At 33.4% G+C, this 14404-nt stretch overlaps 1 protein-coding gene across 1 annotated transcript; it reads right to left on the minus strand.

Annotated features, from left to right (window-relative positions):
- Positions 1-3147: 3147 nt before the first annotated feature.
- On the minus strand, positions 3148-10194 carry LOC123562157 (uncharacterized). Its single transcript, XM_053523474.1, has 5 exons — positions 9925-10194; positions 7611-7751; positions 6723-6838; positions 5513-5616; positions 3148-4333 (listed from the first exon to the last, which is right to left on the minus strand). Exons 2-5 carry the CDS (start codon positions 7743-7745, stop codon positions 3249-3251), a joined length of 1440 nt encoding a protein of 479 aa, XP_053379449.1. The 5' UTR covers positions 7746-7751; positions 9925-10194; the 3' UTR covers positions 3148-3248.
- Positions 10195-14404: the final 4210 nt, after the last annotated feature.

Genomic DNA, 14404 nt, shown 5'->3' on the forward strand with positions numbered 1-14404 from the left:
AAGTTCGAGAACCCACTGATCAAACGTCTAACTTGAACTTCTTTTGGATAAGCTGAAGTTTCCATTTAGGGCGCTTTTATTTCGACATGCAGAAGGAATTTGAAATTCATGTGTCTCCTGCACCATCAACGATCCCCTAGAACTCGTAAGTAACTCATATTCTTCTGGAAAAATATGCAATACACACAACCACCAAAAAATGTTAAAACACACGTGTTTCACATTTTACCGTTCGTGGATAAAATATACGACAGTACCATCATGAGGAACAGTCGGAAAAGGTGCAGTTTAACTTCTGTAAATATCACATTTGAAGAGTAAACACTTCTCTATAAAAGAAGATATTTTCCTCCCCGTGAGATAAAGTAGTAAGTAAACAAGACAGTCTGAAAGACAGCTATATCCCCCGCCACTGTTATGGATAGTGAAAGGGTATTAAGTGGAAGCATTGACGTAGTTATGACGACATCAATGAATTCGAAAATCCTTCAAGGGGTTAAGGAGACACAGAGCAGACACAAAATGGAAAGCTCAAACCTTGGACCTTGAGTCGTGACCTTGACCTTGAGCCAACATGGCTGACTCATAAATTCTGCACATCGTCTTGATGAGGTGATCATTTGACTTAAGTTTCATGAAAAATTTTCAAGGGGTTTAAGAGATACAGAGCTCAAACCCTTGACCTTGAGTTGTGACCTTGACCTTAAGCCGTCATGACTGACTTATAAGTTCTGCACATCGTCCTGATGAGGTGATCATTTGACCCAAGTTTCATGAATATCCTTCAAGGGGTTTAGGAGATACAGAGCGGACACAAAATGGAAGGTTCAAACCTTTGACCTTTAGTTGTGACCTTGATACAGAGCTCAAACCTTTGACCTTGAGTTGTGGCCCTGACCTTGAGCCGACTCATGAGTTCTGCACATTATCTTGATGAGGTGATCATTTGACCCAAGTTTCATGAAAATCTTCCAAGGAGTTCAGGAGATACAGAGCGGACACAAAGTGGAACGCTCAAACATTTGACCTTTAGTTGTGACCTTGACCTTGAGCCGACATGGCTGACTTAGGAGTTCTGCACATTGTCATGATGAGGTGATCATTTGGTCTAAGTTTCATGAAAATCCTTTAAAGGGTTAAGGAGAGACAGAACGGACACAAAATGGACCTTGAGTTGTGACCTTGACCTTGAGCCGACATGGCTGACTCATAAATTCTGCACATCGTCCCGATGAGGTGATCATTTGACCCAAGTTTCATGAAAGTCCTTCAAGGGGTTTAGGAGATACAGAGCGGACATAAAGTGTTACGGACGGATGGACAGAAGGACGGAAGGACGGAGACCATTCCTATAACCCCCACTTGTGGCGGGGGATTAATAATCTCTCAAGAGAAACATTCTCTGTACAGCAAAAATACTGTTACATTGCGGTAAGAGAGTATTTAAAGTACAGAGAAGGGCATTTGTTAGCCCTTAGCGTCCCTGCTTTGGGTGTACGTGAATGCCCAGTCAGCACAAATGTATTACATTACACATAAGTCAAACTGTGCTACAGTCAAGCCTAAAATTTCAATATCATCATGTCAACCAAACAAGGGGTATGGAATATATGTGACTGGATTATCCTTTGCAGAGAAACAAGAAGTTTTACCAAATAAGATAAATGATGTTTGGGTTACATCTTAAATATAATTACAACAGGCTATTGTCTTTTTATATCATTTATCAGGCTCAGTTGATATGGGCAGAAGGACTCGGTAAGCCTCGCCGCGTCCAACCCGTATTAACCTCGCCTTATAAAACTAACATCAAAAAGACAGTAGCCTGTTGTTCTCTATTAAATGAAATCTTCCTTGTTTCTAACAGTATATACACTCTAGAGAGGTTGCAACTTAACTGAACGTTCACCCACACAGTGTCAGTACTTGACCATTTTTTTTCAGTTAAATCACATCAAATTTATTAACAGATATTTGTGCTAAATTAAAATGCCTTAACAGTTAGAAAGTGGATAATCAATAAAAAATAACTTTGAAATACATCAATGCGTTTATAAAAATTCTTGAACAGCTATTAATATTTAAAATGTACATTGGATATACTGAAACTTGAATTATAGATGCGACCAGAAAGTCATTTTAACGTGATCATTTACATACACGTGGTTTTGGAGCTGCGACAAGAGAAACACAATCATAGAACACTGATGTAGTTAATTTATTTTGGTGTTTTAAAAGGTTTCTGTCCTGTTACGAAATACATTTAGGAAGAAACAACAAACAAAATATAAAAACGAAAATCTTAATAGCGTAATAATAACACATAATGTAATTCAACAGTTCTCACGCAGTCTTTATCAATAAACGAATTAAAGGTAGACAAATCATTAACTTTAACGCACCAGTATTTTCAAAAGTGATTTATGATCGTAGAATAAATTCGCTGATTTCCTACTGATATAGTATTGATGAAATTAAAGTTTGCAATTAATTACTTATAGTCAGAAAGGGATGTCTCTTTCTATAAAAAAAATGCAAGTTAAGTTATAACCGTCAAAAATCAACATAATATATGAATAACTTTTGTGTTGGCACAGCAAACACGTTCCAGCAATGTAAAATGACCAGTATATTCTTTGTAATGTCTTCTACCTATCTCCCAGACTTTCCGAAAATAATCTGTTGCACTTTGTCGTTTTATGACTGGCGGATAGGCCAATAGACCAACGAACGAAAGGACAAAATAAAACCGTGTGCATATAATTCCATCTATGTAATCATTTCAACGCAAAATCTTTAGATTCTTTTAAAATTCATGATGAAATATCTTATTCCTTTAGATTTATCACAGAATTAAGTTTATGTCATTTTTTAAAGTTCTTATGGGATACACGTTTTAAGGTGGAGGACGAGAGAAAAGACGGCGGCAAAATAGACGGGGACAAACTAAAAGTTCCCTCACATCAGTGGTGGACTAATAAAATAAGAATAACCGTGCAAATGGTGATGAAAATTTATCGTGTCTCCAGCTAAACTGATAAAACATATATATAATTCCATGTTATTTTCAAAAATACCCGAAAGATTATTACAAACACGCAGGGAAATATCTAGAAAATCTACTGTAGACGAAGGATCAGCCGTTTTTTAATACAAAACAGTCTGGCTTTCATATATTTCAGCAGTTGTTTTTATTTGGCACATTGTGATCTTGACTCCACATACTGTTTTTTAATAGAACCTGTTCTTTACGTATGTGACGTCATATGACGTGTCAAGTGATGACGTTCCTTAAAAGTTTCCTTACACACGTTACACTGTAGTTTATCTTCTCGCTTTTTCTTAATTGGATCAAACTCTCGTTTATGATGAGATCTCATGTGATAAACGAGATCACTGGTCATACGGAATGTCGCGTTACACTTGGCGCACCAGTTCTGTGCCAATGATACGGGTTGTATAGGCCGTTGGACCATTGTGGGAGTGGCCGTCTGTAGGATTTTTTCAACCATAGGGTTGGCAGTTGGCATGAAAGGTAAATGGGACTTCCTTAATTGTTCCATTAACATTTGTTTACTGAACATATCTCCATTTTGTAGATTTCTAATGGCCTCTTGGTTTATGTTACCTACAGGACTAACCATCTGCGGTTTGTTGACAGCCGACACTTGCACGCGCTCAGAATACACGCGCGGGTCTAAGTAAGAGTGTGCAACAGATGAAACTGGAGCCATCCAGCCAGGACTCAACATTCCAAGCCCGACAGGTAAGCCGTTTGTCACTGAACTTTGTGGCAACATGCCTTTATTATATAAGTGTCTTGCAATTATTTCATGTTCCTTGTGTAAGGTCATCTTCGTTTCATTCAAGCTATGTGAATGTTTATTGGAGAGCTGAATATCTTCAACTGGTGAAATGTTTTCCCTTACAAAAGATTTTTCAACTTTTCGAAAAGCACTGCCTATATCTCTAACCGCAGTTTGTCCGATTGCATTTATAGATCCAGGGGAGGTACTTTTTTCATGACTAGTTCCAGGTGTTTGCTCATTGTTATTTTCCTCCCTTGTTTCTAAAAATAGTTTCTTTCTTTGCAAGTCAATAGGATCAGTCTCTAAACTGCGCTTTAATCCTTTTGAATCCTTATTCATTGCAAGTTTATCCGTCCCTGACTCTCCTGCAGAATTACTGTGACTGGCTGTTGGCGAGAGCGAGATGTTGCTGGAATATTGACTTCCGGCGACCTTTGTGCACCGGAAGCGTAGATGCGCCATCAGAGGAAAGATGTAACGGAACTTTTCACCACACTTGTCACAGACAAGTTTTGTGTCATTGTCTGAAAATTGGAGAATAAAATTAATTTCATTAGCTAGAGAGCATCGACACAAGTATGTGTAGTATTTACCTTCCGTTGTTTTTATTTATGTTGCAGAAGGAAAATAGTTGTTACTTAGTACCCAAAACGTGTTGAACAATTGTTTTACAGATACATGTTGAAGTAATTTTATTTCAAGTAGGAAAAAAGTATTAAATTAGGGAAAGAATATCTCGTTATGTATTACTTTATCAAAGTATTGATCAACATTATCACATTGCAATATTAAAATATAATAAAAGTACGCAAATGTATTGTTTGAAATTTTAAAAGTTTCTGCGTTACGAATGGCAAATATTTAGAGAAATTAAACTGTTGTGAGTTAGATCGAGGTACTGCTTAAGCTTATTTGAATTACTCTGAAGTCGGCTACATCGAGAAAATTAACGTACTGATGTCATTTGAGGATATGCAGTTATGACTTCATTAATTTGTAGTTCGAACCAAACTTATAGGTTAAGTGTAAAATACATTAAGCACCTCTACCCTTGCAGACATCGCTTGATCCACAAAATCCATGAAAGAGTGTTTCGTGGATTTCAAATTTATTTTACAAGATCAAGTTGTATGTCATTCTAAAGGTCTCCAGGTTTAACAGAAACTGTTGTAATTTCAAAGCTATTTTAAACCTTTAGCCTGCTAAATTTCTAAAATGGAAAGGTCCATCATTCAATTTTGGCAATGCCATTTATAATAAGAAGAGGTGTTCACTGAAAATTTACTGACTTTACTTAGTCTGTTTTGGTCGCAAAGGCAGAATCACTTGCCGCCAGCAGGCTGAATGTTAACATTGTCAATTACATGAACAAAATGCACTTTCCTTACTTAAAATTCTGAATTTTAAAAAATTTCGAAAAAAGAAATTCAAAATTGTACAAAATGCTTACGAGTAAGTATATCACTAAAAATAAAGTCAAATTAAAAAAATTATAAATCTATTACGTCAAAATCGTTTAACATAGTAAACGAAACAAGTCTGAAAATTAAAAATATTATCATATTACGAATGCTGGAGGTCGTTAGAATGATGTAAGATATGAATGGTATTGACCTATAGTCTAATAACAGAGAGGTTAAGGAAAATTCTTGTTACTGACATTTTTGTAGTAAATTTTGACATTAAAACTAAATATGACCAACCTTCTCTCTGGACGATGTTCGACAACGGTATCTCAAGAATCTGGGCAAAGTCCTTGCTATACCAAACCAACAATTCTTCGCCGGCTCGAATAATTCGGAGTGTTCTGAAAATGATAATAAAGTACTTATTAAATTTAAAACACATGGTCATAGCCGCTGCGGTTGTCTCGATTCTCGGTCCAGTATAATTACAGAAACGCTTTTTCTTTTTGTTCTGGGTAGCCGCGGTTAAATATCTATGAAAACTTACATGTGTTCTGTAATGTAAAAATTTGGAAAGAGACGTTTTAACCATAGCTGCCATTTCTGACATGTTCTCAGCTGTGCAGTCGGTAAAAGTTAAATTAGTAAGCAGTCAATCGATAAGTGGTCAGTTGGTAAGAGGTCAGTCGATAGTACAGTCGGAACTATATCTTGAATTACGTATGTGAATAATATTTATAATGAGATATTTCAAACCACAATTTCCCTGTATTATGTTCAGTTCTATCACGCCCCTTTGCCAACCCTATCTATTGAATTATTTATTAATAACCGGATAAATTTTAATTCTAAGACATTTCAAGTACTGAAAACGTGTTATAAATACAGTATGTGCATGCACATAGACTACTTATCCAACTTAAGTGTTCAGTGTTCGTCGTAAATGCTTCCTATTTGGCAATGGAAGAAATGGTTGCTGTTATCAGATTTTGAGAAGAAAAAAAATAAAATCCACATCGAAAAAGAAGTTTATTTAGTTTATATTTTCAGAAATGTATTAATCAAAACATGGATTTCTTTCATTATATTATGTATTTTGTTGCCCTTTTTTTTTTTGGATAAAATGATCATTTGAAACTATGATACTAGCAGTAAAATAGTAAAAAAACTATATTATATTTTTTTAATAAAATCCAATTTTGAATAAAATATCTTTTATATATGAGTTTTGTTATCATATAAAACCATCACTTAAATGATTCATAAAGCTATACTGAAATAAGTTTGAGTCATTAAGGATACTATAACAAACATTGTTTTTAAATTCCAACAGATGACCAATGCAGAAAAAAAAATTAAATATCATTCATAGAACAGATTTGTAACATAATTTCATTCTTTTCTAAATAATTAAAGGGTCCTGACCTTTATATATGGTACTTCAGTAATATTTAAGTGCTTGAATGCTGATTATGTACGCAACATTTATATGTTTCAGCGACATTACCTATAAAATATATTTCCATCCTTCATGTAAGCCTCCATATTCTGTTCATCTACTGTACGAGCCGGGTGTACGTACGGCAGCCAGGTGTTGCCCAATACAGTGTCATTCAGATTAATCTGAAATATATAGAGCATAATATAAGTACAGATTATATTAACCTAAATGATTTATGCTGGAATTTCTACAAAATAAAGAGAGGAAAATGACCGTTCAAATTAACATGTAAAAATGATAACCTCACTCAGTGGAAAAATATACGAAATGTTAAACTTAGCTATTTATACCATTTTCCAGTGGCAGGCAAAATATGATAAGAATAAAGTTAATACTTTCAAATGTATAAAAATAATTTTCAGCGAGAGTATTAGTGTTTGAAACAGAAACATCACTTTTAAAAAGTCATTTTGTTTTTCTGAGTTTCTACATCATCTGACGGAAATGTTGATGTTGTGTTAAGAAATGATTTTTAAAAAATTCAATTTAATTTTGTAAAATTTGTTTTTATGATTAACAAAATATCTGAAAATAATCGTGTAGAAATTTAGTAAGAGAGTAAGATAAACAGCCAACAATGAAAAATGTTCACTGCTTTATTGTTACGAAACATGTAATATAGTGTTCGGTACGATCCTCGGTTTCTCATTATATACCGCAGCATAAAATACGGACTGCGCAAGCAAGGTAGTTACTGTACTTGAGAAGATTTAAGCAAGACACATGTGTTCAAGTCCTACACCAAAGAGTTAAATCTATTAAGTACATTTATCTTCAAAGATTACAAAAACATCGAGTGCTTCAAAAAAGGTCAATAGACAGAAAAAATATTTCATGAAATAGTTGGTACGAACTCAGTATTAATCAAAAGATATCTAGTGATGATGATATTACCTTTACACCGCCGGTGTCATGTCTGTCGTCGGCGGTAAGGTATCCTATAAAGTGAGATTGTGGTATATGTCCGACGGCTGGAAACGGGCCGTAAATCCGACCGTAATCTACGTCAGTTTCAGCAGTTACTCCCATGTCATTCTGAAAAAAAAGAACAGATAAAATTAGATATATCACACAAATGAATACAAAATATATACATGTATAATATTATATTTCTTCTAGGTTTAATAAAGACTAGATAAAATAGTAAACAAAAAGTTTTTTTCTGTAACTATAAAATAAGAAACTCCTTTTGAATGCCAAATATAGTAAGCGTAAGTGTTTTAATATATTACAAACGAACTAAATTCTCCATTTGATTGTAAGGTCAAAAATATCAATCGTGCTAAACAAAGTAACATATGCATAACTTGAAGATGTAGAGAGCAGCCTACCAATTAAGAATTTTCCCTGATCGCAAATCGGCAAAAAGGGACCGACCACAGGCTCTCAAAACGGATCACTTCCGCTTACTTTGATATCAAAAACACCAGTCCACTTAACATTGAAAAGGGATAAGTTTCATCCCCCTTATATGAATGAGCGATGATGATGCCAGTGGCTTAACAAGACTTTAAATGTTGGTTTTGACCACGAAACCAGAACAAATCCGAACAAAGCGATAATGATGGGCTCACGTGACCCCTGCTGTCACATGATTAATGACGTGTAGATAATGATTGAAGATGTTTTAAGCATCTGCTGAAACGTGAACCTCCAATTAAAAACAACTTTAGGATTACAAGATGTCCAGTATCAAAGTGGAATCGTCATGTTTGTCTTTTTTCTTTCTTTTTTTTAATATATAAATATATATATATAAATTTGAAGCAAATGAATTACTATAAAAATAACTATTTATTTGATACGAGCTAAATATGTCTTTCTTGAATTCCATTATTTTGTCTTTGAAATGTTTAAATCGCAGATGTTTGCAGACGACAGCAGAAGTTAGCTACATTGTGTCCACTTAACGTTAAAAAATGAAATGAAAAGTATAATCAGCCATTAACATTGCCATTTTTTCGTGCAATATTACTCTAAACAGGAACTACGTAAGTGAAATAAGAACATTTTGTTTGTTTTTACTTCCTGTAGTTTGCATTCTTAATTGCATTTCAGCATGCCATACTGCAATAATAACAACACAATTGTTTCAATCTAAATGGCTAACTCTCTAATATTGGTATATGTGACTCGATCCTTTTGCTTTTTTATATATTGCGTTAATGTATTCTTGCATTTATTACTTTGTTTAACCAAATTGCATTTTATTCTGAATTAAAGTATTTATATTGGCAAAACTGATCGAATTAAACATAATTTTCTGGCTTTATTCATTAAAATCTGGTCTCGTACTAAATTGAGCTAAGTCAAACTCCTCCCCTTCCCAACCAAGTATATCCTTAAGACTTAAAAGTTTAAAGTTATATGTCATTAATACATACATTCAATTATTTCATCCACAGTAGCCCCAGAGTATATAATTTATTAACCTTTCAACCCTTAATTTTCAAAACATAAATTATAGTAAAGATAAACAAAATCTTTTCAAACGAAATTCGGACACCTTTATAAACATCTAAATAAACTTTGATTTAATATCAAATGCAATCATTTACATAAAATGAATCGTAACATATTTGTCTACCACTTGTAACAAATTAGGTCCATTCATCATAACACCTCTGGGCGTACAACAAAATTACAGGCCCGGTCCCTAACTCGAGGTTGGGGTCGTGACAGGTGTTGTAAAAATTACAGGCTTAAAATGATGTTAGAACGAGTAACAAAAGTTTCAATTACATCGTATTTCAACAGCAATATTTTGAGAACAGAATAAATCAAGATAAGATAAATGTACTGTATCTTTTTTTTAAATAACTCTTATAAATATGATATTTGTCCGCGAGGCACAGCTGATGTTAGACAAATGTATAAAGATGTTTAGATAACACGTGATTTAAAGTCCAGAACATAAGAAAAAAACATACGTTCACCATAAAGTCTTACTTTATATTAGACATATTATATCTAAAGAGAATATTAAGCAAAGATTAAAATAATATATTTTGGTAAACGAAGATAGAAACTCGTTTTAAAATATAAAGCTTATTAAACTTTAAAAACTAAGGAAATAAAAGATTATTAAAGTGCTGAAATTATTTTAAACAGAAAAATACGTGGGAAAAGAAAATTTAGATTAAGAAACAGTAAATATAACGAAAAAAAAACTAAATTAAGCTAAATCAGAAAATATGTCGCAACTTACCAATGAAAATGACGTCGGTTTATACGACTCCTTTTGTATCACAATTTAAAATCCTTTGGAATTTCTAATCTAAACGCAATTCTTTTAAGCACAAGACATCTGAGAAATATGCGGGTATATTCAGTTCGCAAATTAGAAATTAAAACGCTCTGGGAGTAAAGTATGACAATTTAAAGATCAGTGTTTATTTCAAAAAACAAAATCGCTAGGCCCGCATAATCTCCCATTGAAAGTAATCTTCCTTCGCCTCGTTTTTATCTTTTAGGGAGATACAATCTATGACCGTATTGTCTTTACCGAATACCAGTTTTAAGAGCAGCTTTAATTTCCATATCGGAAACGAAGAGACCATAAGGAGGGTTCTTTAACCAATCGTTTGTTACTTGTTAGCGATATGTTAACGCCGGCCGCCACAATTTGGCGCTCACTCCTCCCACTTGTTTTAATGAGCATTCGGTATTGGATGTGGCGAGATGTAAAGATACAATAGCTTTTGATGTATCTCTTGCTTTGGCGTATTCGTAACACGAAATTATAGTTTCATTTCTTCACATATTTGGATTTCGTATTAGTCGCCGATACATTGTAACATCACTGAAGATTTCTAGGCACAACAATTTAACACATTAAATATATTTCTTAAATTGATTTTTCTCACTGTTTTGCAATCATAATTAAATGTTTGATTGTCTTTATGTACCAATAACTTCTCGTTCAATTCCTTAGGTGTTATCAAAACACTTCCAATGGTTCTTTTCTAAATAATGCAATTCTTAGAAACTAAACGGTGTGAAATGATAATGCTTTTTGACGAGTCGATTTTATACACGGACTGCCATAGACATCTTTGGATTGCAATATATCGCGAAATAAAGTGATCCCGTTCAAGAAGTAGCAAGGTTGTTATAACTTTAAGGTCGAATGTCAAAGAACATTCCTTGTCAATTTGTAGCAATGATCGAGCCGTTTGTCAATGTTGATTTTTATTTCATTTTAATGACAATATTTGTCAAAAGGTGCATCACAATTCGAGCTTCATTTAATCCTGGAATTCAATCTCTTAAATCTCTATAATGGTCACCACACTATTCATGCTCAAACTAAAATCTAATTACCATGAAAATTGAATTGGAATACCTTGTTTTCGAAATAGTTTTAGCACTCTTCATAACCCGATGATTCTTACGATGCGCCGAATTCGCCCTTGCGGCTGGAGAGCCAGGAACACTTTATGTTCATCCGGGCATATGTGAAGCGCCAATACGAGGCTAATTTCTATTTTGTCTTCGCATGTTTGAGAGACTGTTGGTGTTAAACTAGGGATCACGGAAGTGCCCTTCGGAGAGATTAAAGTTTTCAGATCAATAAATGAGGCTTGTTAAGTTGTTTTTCAACCATCTGCCAATTCCAGTATGAGACAGCGTGAGGCGGGTATCCGGCGGCATTTTACTCAGCAATGTATTTCGTAAATGAACTGAAAACATTATGAAGGCAATACGCTTTATTCGTCATTTCATAAAAAATGGAAGAAGGTAGCAAAACTATTTATCAATTTCTAATTATTTTTATACATTTGGATTAGGCTAATAAAGAAATTACGTATAAAATTGTTTAAACGGAGATAAGTAGTTCCAGTTTAGCTTAGCAAAAATAACATGAAAGCAACTGAGAAAGCATTTAGTATTGAACCAGTATAAGCAATACGTCTGCAAGCCGTTTGTTTTTAGGAATACTCGAGAAGTATGCAATAGTAAAAATACAAAATGTACATAAAGATAGCTAAACGTTTACTTGAAGCAGACCTGAGTTTTAGTACAAAGAAGAATAAAACAAAGACAAAACCCACTGTGTGGTAACTTACATATATTATGTTATCTTTAAGTTCAGCAAATTTGAGTCTTAAATCGTCGGAGCATCTAATGTTGATGTTTATACATAGGCGTACACTTTCGGCCTTGGAATTTCAACGTTTAACTATCAAATATAACCGACCACGAAAAGCAACACAGATGCGGTGGGCATTCTTATTCTATTACCTCAAAATTACAAATGGTTGGTTTTATTGTAGCATTAATTACTATGGACCATGTAATGAAACCATAGCGTATTGTTCTCTAACAGACCATTGCGCTAAAACACCGCCATCAATTAATGATCTATTCCAGTAGGGGGCGACAAGTTAGTCATTATTAGAGGGTATTATGAAGATGTATAGCGAATTTGTGTCAGGCGTTGGCCTTCAGAACTTGAAAAAGAACACTTAGCGGCTTTGAAATGAAAAAGAGCATACACCTTGACAATGCTTCGCATCAGATCTCTAGGATGTATGGCTGAGAAAATCTGTTAGTGCTTGGTGACATTTGTCGCATCCCACCGTATTTATAAAACGGTGAATTAAACCGGATAAAATATTCATTTGCTTTGGTTAATACTAATTTATTTTGCTTCATACTGGAATCCACATTCTGGAAAAAAAATCCAGTAGGTGATTTCGAACCAACGACCTCCAGGTTTAGCTTCTGTTTGTTTTTTCTATACAATGTATTTTACATTAAAGGTCCAAACTTTGGTCAAAACGTTATCATCATAATATGATAATATTATAATATGGTATTAATAACCATAATTATGGTTATTTGCTCTTATTTATTGTTCACTGGGTCCGTCATACGTGTTACATATTTTCGGGGAGATATTTTTGAAGTTTGATTTCCTATCCTTGATGACCAACCAAGATAGAGTAATTTTAGCATAAGAAAACATTTAATGAATACACTTAGCCTAGGAAATATTAAGAACTCAAAAAGAATAGTATATTTTATTTGCCACAGATTTCATTAACAATATCTAAATTTAGTTTGAAAAAAAATCATAGCCTCCCTTTGCTGTTGCGCAACCAAGATAGACTGGACATAAATGAATTCCGGAGATAAATAAGGTTTCAAAAACTTGTCTTTTTGTTTACATTGTTGAAAACATCTCATTATGTATTAAATGCAAATGAAAACTAAAAATTACATTGAAATTAAAATAAAAAGTCAACTTTATGAAATATTTTTAAAGTTTAAAATGGGTGTAATTACAAATTTTTATACATGTAAAAGCACTAAAATATACATTTCTAATACGGATTTAACCCTATGTGTTGGATTGTTTTGCTCAGTAAATAAATCTCTATTATTTGATAGGAAAAGTGAAAATATGTCATAAAATGTTGCTCAGATGTGAATGATCACCTTTAGATGATTCCTTTATATCTTTTTGCCCTCTTGCTCATTAAATCTGAGATTTAAAAGAAATTGAACAGGATTTAAGCAAATGTTGGCACAAAAAGGTTAAAATAGATATTTATTGCCACGTGTACTGTTAAATGACTAGCTCCAAAACACCCAGGTCGTAGATTCGAATTCGATTATTATTATCATTATTATTATTATTATTATTATTATTATTATTATTATTATTGGTTTTTGCTGATTAATTAATAACGGAATAGTGGCAATATGTAAAACAGTACTAGAACGGTAAAGAATTTTTCAAATTTGCTTTTGCTATTTATTATATATATAGAAAAATATTAGCAAAAGATAAATTAATATAGAAACTGGAAAGAAACTTTTAATATTACTTTTTATCATTTTCGTATAAAAGACTTTGCTATTTGAAACATTTAGTTAATATATGAAGTGTGCGTGTTCATCTCTCCGCGGGCTTATGTAGTGTTCTGCAAACCGGACACTCAAAAACAGTCACCCTTCTTTGAAAATTAGAAACAATAACCGTGAACCACTTGCCTCTATAAAATTCTCAAGTACTGAACATATGGACTGACTCGGTATTAATCTCGCTCATTTTCATAATCAAATATGCTCATTTTGTTACAGACCCTATGGTATTAGGGCCGTTTAATCGCCTTTTGTCATCGCACTGATCGCAAGAATATTTGAAATTGTTAATGAAAACTAAATTTTAAGCACCTTCTGTCGGCCTAATTCGTCCTCGTATCATAACGTATTTATTTTGATTGGGCTGTCAGATTGAAACCACCATTGCTAATTTGTAGCGGGTTTGAAAATGGACAAGCGTGTGCGAAATCTTGACAAACCCGTTTGAAAGATTTTATCAAGACCGTTTCGTTTTGTTTTTAAATTCTTTGGAAGATCTTAGGAATAGTTCCCAGAAATTTTATTTTCGTCATATTGTTAAGATTTTTTTTCTAGTTAATTAGAAAAAATATAAGCGCGAAACTATTTTACATTTTATAGTTCATTAAGATAATAAACTACTAAATGTAGTCAGTGTGTTAAATACCTTCATATATAAACAACGGTGTTTTCCGATATTACACTGACAGAAAAAAAAAACTAATGGTAAGATATAGAATGATGCGATAAAGGAAAAGAAAGCAGAAAATCGTTTCATCCGTAGATTACCGTGAGTGATATTTTTAAACGGCTCTGCAAAATTTCATGGAACAAAA

Source organism: Mercenaria mercenaria, chromosome 2 (genome assembly GCF_021730395.1).
Source record: "Mercenaria mercenaria strain notata chromosome 2, MADL_Memer_1, whole genome shotgun sequence".
Lineage (NCBI taxonomy): Eukaryota > Metazoa > Mollusca > Bivalvia > Venerida > Veneridae > Mercenaria > Mercenaria mercenaria.

Bases quoted from the DNA above. Each gene is read 5' to 3' on its own strand.
- LOC123562157 (XM_053523474.1), bottom strand. From the start codon at position 7,745: ATGGGAGTAACTGCTGAAACTGACGTAGATTACGGTCGGATTTACGGC. The intron at 5,617-6,722 runs GTAATGTCGCTG...TATCATTTTCAG, and splicing joins GATGGAAATATATTTTATAG to AACACTCCGAATTATTCGAG. The intron at 4,334-5,512 runs GTTGGTCATATT...TCCAATTTTCAG, and splicing joins GAACATCGTCCAGAGAGAAG to ACAATGACACAAAACTTGTC.